The sequence below is a fragment of the Neophocaena asiaeorientalis genome, unplaced genomic scaffold (genome assembly GCF_003031525.2).
Source record: "Neophocaena asiaeorientalis asiaeorientalis breed wild unplaced genomic scaffold, Neophocaena_asiaeorientalis_V1.1 scaffold429, whole genome shotgun sequence".
Taxonomy (NCBI): Eukaryota; Metazoa; Chordata; class Mammalia; order Artiodactyla; family Phocoenidae; genus Neophocaena; species Neophocaena asiaeorientalis.
The window spans coordinates 2,395,239-2,406,871 of record NW_020173550.1 but is presented as its reverse complement, the minus strand read 5'-3'; the positions used below and the strand labels follow the sequence as shown (position 1 = coordinate 2,406,871).

At 55.8% G+C, this 11,633-nt stretch overlaps 1 protein-coding gene across 1 annotated transcript; it reads left to right on the top strand.

Annotated features, from left to right (window-relative positions):
- Positions 1–1,334: 1,334 nt before the first annotated feature.
- On the top strand, positions 1,335–9,781 carry LGI3 (leucine rich repeat LGI family member 3). Its single transcript, XM_024747747.1, has 8 exons — positions 1,335–1,540; positions 2,419–2,490; positions 3,300–3,371; positions 3,695–3,766; positions 3,867–3,938; positions 4,594–4,763; positions 4,917–5,081; positions 7,155–9,781. The coding sequence occupies exons 1-8, from the start codon at positions 1,335–1,337 to the stop codon at positions 7,970–7,972; spliced, it is 1,647 nt and encodes a 548-aa protein (XP_024603515.1). The 3' UTR covers positions 7,973–9,781.
- Positions 9,782–11,633: the final 1,852 nt, after the last annotated feature.

Genomic DNA, 11,633 nt, shown 5'->3' with positions numbered 1-11,633 from the left:
TTCATTAAAATAGCAATAATAAACCCATTCTATGTTATAACATACATAACATAAAATTTTTTATGAGATTAACTATTTTACAAAGCAAAAATATTAGGGAGCAGACTGTCATTGTTTTACATTTTTGGAAATTTCTTTAATTGTGTTAATTCAGTTGAATAGAAGGTACCTCTGGAAAATTCCAGGGTACTTCTATAAGAGCATGAAAGTGAAAAGGGCAAATAATGTCTTAACATTGTTAGGAAAACTGTTTGGACCTCAAAGACTCCCTGGAAGGTTCTCAAATACAGCCTCTGGGCTCCCTGGACCAGACTTTGAAAACCCCTGGTGTAGAAGAATGGCTGTGGACTTTGGAGCTGGGCAGGTGGATTTAAATCCCTGCTCTGTCACTTTCTTCTTCGGGTACTACGGGCCTCACTTTTCTTATCTGTAGAAGGGGATTAATCTCAAAGACCTCAGAAGGTTGTTGAGGCAATTAAGTAAGTAGAGTACACAACACGTAGTAGATGTGATATCAAGCTGGGCTACTTTCCTCTTGATGCGGGCTTCAGTCTCCTCGTTTGTTAAACAAAGGGCTGGACTGGAAATGTCCAAGGCCGTTTCCAGCTCCAACAGGCTGTGGTTATTTAGTGAGGAATGTTCTGGAATTCCACACATTCCCATTCCAACTCCAGTGATATTTCCCCTTTCAGCTCCCACAGACACAAAGGCACATTCTGTTTAGTAGCCTGTGGAGAAGTGAACACAGATACACACATGTCACTTAGGACACGTGACATGCCCATGAACTCTGCTTAGAGGCCGCTGAGCGCCAAGACATACGCACAGGTACACAGAGGTTCATGGATCTATACATAGCGCAGAAATGCCTGCCCGGAGGAATATGTGCCTGTGCCTGTGCCCGTGCAGAGACAGGTGTGCACGCGTGCAGGATGCACAAGGAGACCTCGCACACACGCACTCACGCACAGCCACGAGCAGATGGCCCCAGAGACCGCCCGCAGGGTGTGCAGCGGCCAGGGCCGCAACCACTCCTTTCAGTGGCTACTCCCCGCCCGGGACTCCCCGCTCCGCCCAGCGCGCCCCCGCCGCCCGCCGCAATCCGCGTACTCCCAGCCGGTCAGCCCTCGGCTCGCCCCGGGCTCCGCACATCTCTGCATCTCTCCGAGGGCTCGGCTCGCGTGAACGAGCAGGGGAGGGGACGGCCGCCGGCGCCCGAGGGCCCGAGGAGTCGCTCTCCGCAGCGGGCAGCTGGGGCCCTAGCTGCGGCAGCGGCTGCCTGTGGCGCCCGCGCGGGGTGGCCGAGAGCGGTGGGGCGGGAGCTCGCAGGCAGCATGGCGGGGCTGCGGGCCAGGCTGGGCTCGGGGCTCGGGTTGCTGGCGCTGTCCACGCTGGGCCTCTGCCTAATGCTGCAAGTCGGCGCCAAGAGGCCCCCCAAGACGCCCCCGTGCCCACCCAGCTGCTCCTGCACCAGGGACACCGCCTTCTGCGTGGACTCTAAGGCAGTGCCCAGGAACCTGCCCTCCGAGGTCATCTCTCTGTGAGTGCTCTCGTCTGGGGTGGGGTGGGGTGGGGTGGGAGAGCCTGAGAGGGGAGGAAGGCAAAAACCTGCTCTGGGAGTGGGTGGGGAGAACCCCTGCTCCACCTCTACAAAGTGTGGGGACCAGGAGGGCTCCAGGGGGTCCTCGGGACTGCAGATTCAGGCATCAGCCCTGGCTGGGAGCTCTGCAGTCGTGCGGGCTCAGCAGCCGTGGCTGGGAAAGCTGGTGTTTACGGCCAAGAACGAATCATCACCACCATCAGCATCAATGAGACCTACTGTGCGCAGGGCTCTGGACTTGGAGGGAGGGAGTTGTTTACATGAGCATGGGGGCCCCTGCCTGTGACATCACACCAAGGACAGAAGGTTTCTTGTGGGGGAAGGGTGGCAGCAGGGGGAGGGGTGGAAGTGAGATACACTCACTCCCACAGCGCCCTGGCACGGGCAGATGCCTGCCACTGGTCTCTCCAGCCACTCTGCACGGGGCCAGCCAGCCTGTCACTTGCAGCAAGCGGCCTCAGGAGCTAGACAGGCTGTGTGGTCCCTGAGAGCAAGATGCTAATCCACCATCCCCATCCCAGTGCCCCATCCCTCAACAGCACACGGTGGGTGTCTGGATGATGGAGAAGGTGTGGGTAATGGAACCTTCTTTGGGCTGAGGTCCTTAGTGCTCAGAGAGGCAGTAGGGGAGGATGATGAGGAAGGCAGGCAGTGAGCTTGTGAGAAGGGAAAGACAGCCTCAAGCTGGGGGAGGAGCCAGGTGACATGGGGAGTTTCCAGGGCGAGGGTATGCAGAAACCATTGCCCTGTCCACCTCGTGCCACCCCAGCAGAGTCCCTGCATACTCCCCTTGGTACTGACTCAGGTGTCCCCTGCAGGACGCTGGTGAATGCTGCCTTTTCAGAGATCCACGATGGAGCATTTTCCCACCTGCCACTGCTGCAGTTCCTGTACGGACAGAGCCTTGCTGAAGGAGGCCGGGGAGGGGTGGGGGCGGGCAGGGGAAGGGGCAGATCCTGGACTGGGGAGAGGGGAGAGGTTGTGAGTAGCCTTTGGAGGTTAAGAGGCAGGCGTCCCTTACTTTCTCTCCAATGGGAGAGCCACAAACAGTGAAGCAGTGGGGAGTCAGGAGGGTTGCAGGGACCAGCAGTTTTGGGGAAGGAAGATGGAGGTTGCCCACAAAAACAAAGAAGGGGGTATTTGGGGCCCAGTTAGGAATGGACTTTCCTCCGCTGCAGATCCCAAAGAATTGGGTGCAATAACTTAGGCTGGTGCCAGAGGGTGGACACTGCAGGGGAGAGAGCTCATCTTAGAGACAAGTGACCCCAGGGATCAGGTTCTGAAGAAAAGGCTGGGGGACTGAAAGGGAGGGAAGACGGGAGGGTCTGGAATTCTAAAAGGGGCTGTTTATGTTTGAAGCCCCAGTTGCAGGAGAGAATATATGTGGTTATCCTCAAACTTGCCATCCATCTGGGAGGGACTGGAGAGAGCTGCGGTGAGGGTGGGAGACAGAGCCATGGGGAAGCACCCAGCTTGACAGGAAAGGTCCGCCCCTGGCTGTTCTTACCCTAGGAGCAAATAAGGACCCTGGGAGCTTCTGGGACCAGAGCAGGCTCCTGCCTGGACCTGCCGCCCAGGCTGCTCTGGGGTTCTCTGCTGGGGTCCCAAGAGTGGGAGGCATGGCCCGGGGATGAGGCAGCCCGCTGGGGGCTGGCGAGGCAGTGCCGTTGGAAGCTCTAATCCACCTTTGTCTCTGCAGGTTACTCAATTCCAACAAGTTTACACTGATTGGAGACAATGCCTTCACAGGACTGTCTCACCTGCAGTACCTGTGCGTGGGAAGGAAAGGGGAATTGGGAAGTGGAAGGGAGGAGGGCTGAGGGGGAGGGGGAGTGAGGAGGGCTGGGGGGAGGTGAGGGGGTGAGAGCCCTTGAATCCTCTGACTGCAGGACCCAAGCAGAAGGTCATTTCATCCATCCCTCTGCCTAAACCATCCCGCCTGGATGCCCTGTCACCACAGACTTAATGTCGCCAGATTCAGAATGGAAGCCTGTCTTAGGGTCATGGGCTGGAATCTAGGTGGGGCATGGGAAGTAGCTGGTCGAGGGTCTGGGATCCCGACTGGTGGCTGAGACAAGTTCCCTTTTTCTCCAGCTTCATTGAGAACAATGACATCTGGGCACTTTCCAAGTTTACCTTCAGAGGACTCAAGTCTTTGACACACCTGTGAGTACATCACACTCGTTCACCAGACCAAAGCCCCCTGTCTCCTGTGGCCTTTGGCTTCGGTCACGATCTTCAGATGACCCAGGGGTCTCTCTTGCAGCTCACTGGCCAACAATAACCTGCAGACGCTGCCTAGAGACATCTTTCGGCCCCTGGACATCCTGAGTGACTTGTAAGGCCTGAGTCCTACTTCTTTTGACAATGGCACAGAGGGACACGTCCCTGGAGGGAGGGGTGTGGGAGCCAGAATTGGGAAGATCATAAGGTCTTGACAGGCCGGGAGGGTTTGGGTTTGGGGTGGGGAGAAGGCTAGGTTGAGTTATATATAGATTGGCAGCCTTTCAAGTTGGGGTTCTTCAAGGCATCTGTGGGCCCTCTTAAAATGCACACGAGACGTTATGAATATATGTTTTTTAAAACATGTGCTTTTAAAAGCTATGTTTGATTTAAATCTGCGTTAAAGTCCGATAGCATAGCCACAGTCATTGATCAGTGTTTCTACAAGAACACAAAAGCCCTGGATTGTGGAAGCTTTGGAGGAATTGGGATGCAACAGAGAGTTGTGCCCGTCATACACTGCAAAAGGCACCTGGCCAAGGAGGCAAGTAGGGCATGAAACTCAGCCTTCACTCTGCTGGCCAAGCACACGTCCACGGGGCTGCACCCACCCCAAGGGGAACATTTTCCTAACTGGCGCAAAGACGCCACATGAGCAACCAACAGCAGCCTTGACAATATCTACTTCTGAAAACCTAGATGGCCTGGGTGGGCAGAGCAGCTGGGAGCCTGTCCCTCTCTGAGGCCCCTCCATTACCCTCATGATCCAGGGACCTGCGGGGCAACTCACTCAACTGTGACTGCAAGGTGAAGTGGCTGGTGGAGTGGCTGACACACACCAACACCACGGTGGCGCCCATCTACTGCGCCAGCCCGCCGCGCTTCCAAGAGCACAAGGTGCAGGATCTACCGCTGCGGGAGTTCGACTGCATCACCACAGGTAGGAAGAAGGTGCCCCACCTCGGGCATCAGGCTGGGCCTCCCCAGGGAAGCTCCCAGCACCCTGCCTTGCCAGTCGAGTAACCCTCACCACCCAGAAAGCTCTTACCCTCCTCCCTAACCACCACACCCCGCGCCTGACCCATCCCTGCAGATTTCGTGCTGTACCAGACCCTGTCCTTCCCAGCGGTGTCGGCCGAGCCCTTCCTTTACTCCAGTGACCTCTATTTGGCTTTGGCCCAGCCAGGAGCCAGCGCCTGCACCATCCTCAAGTGGGACTATGTTGAAAGGCAGCTTCGAGACTATGATAGAATCCCAGGTATCTGCGCCTGGCCTGGTTGCGGTGGTCCTTATGGTGGGGTGGGCTCCATTGTTCCTGTTCATTGAGTTCCTGTAGGTAGAAGGATAGATGAAACATGGTCTCTGCACATAAGAACTTTCTAGTCTTTGGGGGGAGGCTGACGCATACACACATAACATCCAGATGATACGTAGGTGTTAGGAGGAAGATATGACCATAATGCTCTGGGAGCACAAAGGAGAGGCCTCCCCTGGGCAATCAAGGAAGGCTTCCTGGTGGAGTAGATGCCTAAGCTGAATCTTGAAGGATGAGGGAGAGGGAGGAGTGATGTCCAGGATCCTGGCTTAAGTAACTGGACGGTGCCAGAGAACTAAGGAAGGTATAGGATTGGCCAGTGAGCTCAGTTTGGGATCCACCGAGTTTAAGCCGAGTCTAGAAGGCTGAGGGAGACTTAGCTAGGAGAAAAAATGTGGGAAGGGTGTTCTGGCAGAGGGAACAGCATGAGCAAAGTCAAGAGGGTGTGCAACAGCTTAGCATGTGAGAGCATGCACGTGTAAACAGTTAGCAGCTCACAGGATGACAGCGTAACGTTCAAGGTGGAGAGTGGCAGACGAGACCCGAGAGAGATGAGGACCAGGCCATTGACAGGTTCTGAGCAGAGTGTATGAATCAATCCAATCCGTATTTTGGAAAATTCCCTCTGTGAGCAGTGTGGAGAGTGCTAGGCATGAAGCAAGACAGGTGGGCACACCAGAAGGGGTTCAGCTGGAGCCTGGACTGGGACAGCAGCAGTGTGGATGGAGAGGTAGAATAAGGGGGGATTGAACTGACACAAAAGGAAACAGAAAGTTTAAATTGCCCTGTATCTATGAAGGAACCTGAAGTCGTTACATAAAAAACCCTTCTCCCAAAGAAGACTCCAGGGCCAGATGGTGAATTCCATCAAACATTTAAGGAAGAAATAATACCAATCTTACACAAACTGTATGAGAAAGCAGAAGGCAGGGTTGACAGGACTTAGGGACTGGTCAGCAGTGGGTGAGGGAGAGGGCGGCAGTGTTGGGGATGGCTCTCAGGATTCAGGATGGGGTGACTGGGTGGAGCCACAAATTGAAATCAAGAACACAGGTTTGGGGGTAGATATGGAGCTCAGTCTTGGCAATGCCAGAGTTTGAGATGCTTGTGGGTGTGGGGGGAAGGAGGGTCTAAGCTGCTGCTCAGGAGCTGGGGGAGTCATCAGCATCTGGGCGCACAGACCAAGGCTGTGGAAAGGACTCAGGGTGGTGACTTCCAGAGCCTGAGGCTCAACACAGGCTTCCCTTGGGAAACAGGTGTGGTCACGAGGAGGAGGAGGGTGGTGAAGCAGTGCTGGCAAGCAGGAGAGGAGAGGCGATGCCTGGGGACACCAAGAGAGGCGAGAGTGTGTCCACACACGACTCCGGTGCCTGAGAAGGGGTCCGGGCAACCTGGTTGTGGTGCAGATGTTCTTGTACATAAAAGCCCTCTCACAAGTGGGAGCTCTTGGGGGATTGTGTTTTCATACAGAAGGCTCCAAAGCTCTGTTTACCTAGGCTTTGTCACCAGCTGTGGCTGCGTTCAAACTCTTTCTCCTTCACCTGCCTCGACATTCGCCAGTGGGGTAGCTTTGGGCAAGTCACTAAGACTCCGAGCCTCAGTTACTTTCTGTGTGAAATTACAAAATAATAGGGTGTATTTCAGCGTGATTCATTGAGGCAATGTGGTCACACTTAGCACAGGGACTGTACACAACAGAAGATCAACAATGGACATGACGGTTATACAATCGGTCGATATCTAGCAGCACCTACTTTGTGCTCAGTGTCAGCTTATGTTTGAACCTTGGGGTCAAGACCAAAGGGAGGGTGATGCTGAGGTTGATGATTAGCTGTGGGACAATTAGAAAGCATTGAGCACCCAGTGGATATTCAGCAGGGAGAGAATACTGTAGCAAAGAGACTTAGTCTTCGCCCACCGTTGGAAGGGACCAACCCACTTTTCTGAGGGTGTGGCGTGGGGCAGGGGCTCGCGGGCCCCCTGACGCTGCCTGACTCGCTTCCCTCCATCCTGCAGCCCCCTCTGCAGTGCACTGCAAGCCAATGGTGGTGGACAGCCAGCTGTATGTGGTGGTGGCCCAGTTGTTTGGTGGCTCTTACATTTACCACTGGGACCCCAACACCACGCGCTTCACCAAGCTGCAGGACATCGACCCTCAGCGCGTGCGCAAGCCCAATGACCTCGAGGCCTTCCGCATCGATGGCGACTGGTACTTTGCCGTGGCTGACAGCTCCAAGGCGGGGGCCACCAGCCTCTACCGCTGGCACCAGAACGGCTTCTACTCCCAGCAGGCCCTGCATGCCTGGCACCGTGACACTGACCTGGAATTTGTAGACGGAGAGGGCAAGCCACGCCTGATCGTGTCCAGCAGCTCCCAGGCCCCCATCATCTATCAGTGGAGTCGCACCCAGAAGCAGTTTGTGGCCCAGGGCGAGGTGACCCAGGTGCCTGATGCCCAGGCTGTGAAACACTTCCGCGCAGGTCGCGACAGCTACCTGTGCCTCAGCCGCTACATCGGCGACTCCAAGATCCTGCGCTGGGAGGGCACCCGCTTCTCCGAGGTGCAGGCGCTGCCCTCCAGGGGCTCGCTGGCCCTGCAGCCCTTCCTGGTGGGTGGCCGCCGCTACCTGGCCCTGGGCAGCGACTTCTCCTTCACACAGATCTACCAGTGGGATGAGGGGCGGCAGAAATTTGTGCGGTTCCAGGAGCTGGCGGTGCAGGCCCCTCGGGCCTTCTGCTACATGCCTGCTGGGGACGCCCAGCTGCTCCTGGCCCCCAGCTTCAAGGGACAGACACTTGTGTACCGACATGTGGTGGTGGATCTCAGTGCCTAGAGGGGGTCCGAGGCCTCTGGGTTCCTCGGAGCACTGGAGGCTGGGTGGAGCCTCCGGGTGAGCAGCGTGTTTGCCCGTGTGAAGACACATGTAGCCAACCTGCATACATGCCCTCACGTACACATCCCCCCGGTGAGCATGGACCGTACCGTGGACTCTAGCCCAGGGATGCCACTTCATTTTCACGGTCATCATCATGAAGTCATGTATACGCACCAGACAACCCAGCCCCTGGTGCCCTCCCATATGTGGACGCCGGTTCACCCCACACCACCTCCCTTGCTCTGCTGCCTTCCACATGCTCTGGCCCACGGAGGCGTCCTGGGAGGGCTGGAGGCTGAACCGCTCCCTCCTGTTCTTCAGCTTATCCGTCTGACCCTCTGGTCTTTCCTGTTGGTGCTCCAGGTGTCTGTCTAACTGCTTATGCTCTGCATTGCAGCCCATGGCCACATCCTTCATACTGCCGGGTGCACTCACCCACGCTCCCCGCCTTCTGCACGCACACGTGGACACGGACAGACTCCCTCAGTTACACGCACACACACCTGTCTACACTCCCATCTCCATGGGCACACATGCAGATTCAGCGCTGGGTCCTCTCCATGACCTTGCCTCTCTTCCTGGAGGGGCACAGAGTACCTGTCCTCCTCTGCTCACCCCTGGTGTGCCCAGCCTGCAGCTGAAAACGATTGGAATGGTGGTGCCAACCTCTGGGCACCAGCTTGACCTCCTGGGGGCAAAGCCCCTCTGCCCGAAGCAATAACAACAGCTCCAGCAGACCCTGCCTTCTTCCCAGCGCTGTCTCAGTGCTCACTGGAGTTTCCTTCTCTGATCCTGAATCCAGCTCACTGGTGAACAGGAGACCACCCAGATGAAAGCCTTTCTGCTTTTCTTTCCTGTAGCTGCCCCAGCCCCAGACCACACCCTGGTTCAGCCCCGCCATTGGGATATGGACCCTGCGCTGTGTTGGCTCCTTTGGGTGCGTCCAAGGGCTGGCCAAGCCAGGGTGGCTGCAAGCACCTGAGGCATCTGGGCAGGTGCCAGGAGTGGAGCTGGGCTGAAGAGCATCCTGGGGGCCCTGGTGCCCCTCCAAACCACAGAGGCACACCCCAGGAGCACTGCCTTTCAGTGCAAGCTGAGTGCCGCAGTGGGGAGAGAGGGAGGGTCCTGTGGGAGCAGCCGAGCTTCTGCTGCCCTCTGCTGTACGCTGGGAATAGAGGGCTCTGAGATGTTAGGCTGGTAGGGAAGGCACGGGGCGGGGAGTCTCTTCCCTGTGCCCAGACTGTGTGGGGACCTCCAGGTAGGAGGATGCCCAGGTGCACTTGGGGCCAATGCTCTGATTCACTTGCTTCAAATAAAAAGTTTCCACCCCATTGACGGCTCTCAGGTAGCCAATGGTGATGGTGAGCAGCACAGAGCTGTGTTGTCTGTCCCTGCTGCTTGCAGGGGGCCAGCATCAGTTTCAGACCCCCTTCCTCCCTACTCCCCTCCCTCTGAGGAGTGAGTAGGCACCCCAGAGTCAGCCAGTGCTGGGGTCAGGAGTTCATGGTGATGACGCTTAGGTGCTGGGTGAGCGTGACTAGTCTCCATCACCTGAGGCTGACTCACGGCCAAGTGTTCCTTCTTGGAGATCACTGTCTTGGGGCCCGCTGAGACTGGAGGCTGTCCCTTGGTCAGGTCAAATCCAACCAGCAGGGCCAAGGACAAGCTCAGCAGTCTGTCTCCTCTCCACCCCCCTCTGCTGGACAAATACGTGTCATCGCTGCCACCCTCGGCCCTAGGTGTGAGATTTCAAGCAAGTGGACTGATTTCTCCAAGCTGAGCTTCTCCTTCTGTAAAGTAAATAATAAAACCTACTTTGTCCAATCCTGATTCTGCCACTTACTAGCTTGGAGGTCTCAACCATATTCCTTCGCCTATTTGTATCTCAGTTTCCTCATCTGGAAAATGGATAGTCATGCTACCTATGTGAGAGGGTTAAAATGAGATTTGAATGCATTCGATTTATAATGTGTTAATATATGTAAGGCTTAGAATCCTGTGTCTGGCACAGAACTAAGATTTTTTTTTTTTTTGATTGTAGGACTCTAGGAGATACCCAGGTGGCTCAGAGAAGGCTGCTTTGTGGGCGAGGAGAAGGTTGATCTTTGGGGCGACCTTCTGTCTGTGGATTAGGGTTCCTTATCTATCTTCAGTCTCAGAGCCCCTGTACCCTACATCTTCCCTTTAGCCTCAGATGCCCACTCCTCACAATAGGGAATCTCACAGGTGATGTGTTTGGGTTTCCACCTCCTAAAACCACAGTCACGCGCTCTTGGCTTAGCAGGTATCTCTTGGGACCCCCCCAGCCACACTGTCCTGGGAATGCCTTCCTGCTTTCTCAAATGGGGAATGGGCCCTCATGCTGTGCCAGGGAGAGGTTGCCGGGGAAAGAGGGTTGAGTCTCCCAGACATGTTGGCACTCTGCTGCCCAGTAGAAAGATAAACATCGCTGTGATTGTCACTCCCCCCAGGGCACCCGCCAGGGTTGGGAGACACTTCTCCCCCTGAATGCCCAGCTTTCTGCACATGGGGAATGGAGCCCACCGTATGCCTGCCTGGTCACCTGCCAGAGGTGGGTCGTCATATGTCCAGAGAGCTGCTTAGCAACTCAGTGTAACCGGGTGACTGTGTCAACAGCTCAGGACCAATGGGCGTGACAGGCAGAGTTCACTCACTCTGCCAAAGCCCAGGAGGGTGACCCCCTCAGCTGTCAGCCTCACGCCCCTCCGTGCTCTCAGTAGCAGACCTCTCACATCTTGTCCCTTAGATTTTTCCAAGCACAGTCATCGGGACCAAGAGTCTCCGTGTGAGAGACGTTCCCAGCTGGGTTGGCTTAGAGTGGGCACAGGGGAGCTCCTCTCCAGCGAATGGGGGTAAAGTGAGGCCTGTGATGCTGAGGTCAGGTGACTCTGGAAGGCAGCGAAGGTGGGGGAGGGGAGGCAGTTCTGCAGCAGGTACCAAAGGCCCGAGGCTCACATGCACACAGTCAGCCCAGGTACCCTAACTTCTGGAGGAATGGATGTCCATTCCCTTTTCTGTACCCCCTGCTCCTCCTGAGCTGTCCAGAGGGTCAGTCATATCCTTTCGCTCCAAGGAGACAAGGATACTTTTCACCTTCATTACAATGTCTGTGTCCAGAGATGGATGGTGGCCGGGACCTTCCTGAGGGGATCCTAGCCCTGGGTGGTTCTTGTTCCTCCAAACTAGGGTGGGAGCTAGGGCCAATGTGAGGAGGTGATTAGGCACGGGGAGGGAGGCATCAGGGCCTTGGGGGAGTTTCTCCTGTGGGCCAGTTTCACTGCAAGCTCTCCCACTCAGCAACACCAATAAAACTGATGATGATAATTATGACTATATAATCACTGAGTGTTTATTTATTCCCAAGAAGCCTCCTTTCCCTCCATCATTAGCTATTCCATCCTTTTGATAGACGGTGCGTGTTAACTGTAGCTCTAATAAAAAGTAATAACTGCCCAAGTTTTCCACCCCCACGCTCTGGGCAGCTCTGCTGTCACCCTCACCTCAGCCCTATGAGGCAGAAGGGAAGCTGTGCGGGGTGCGGGGGGGGGATGACGCGCTCCCCATTTTCAGAGGGAGGAATGAAGCACCTAGCAGAAGA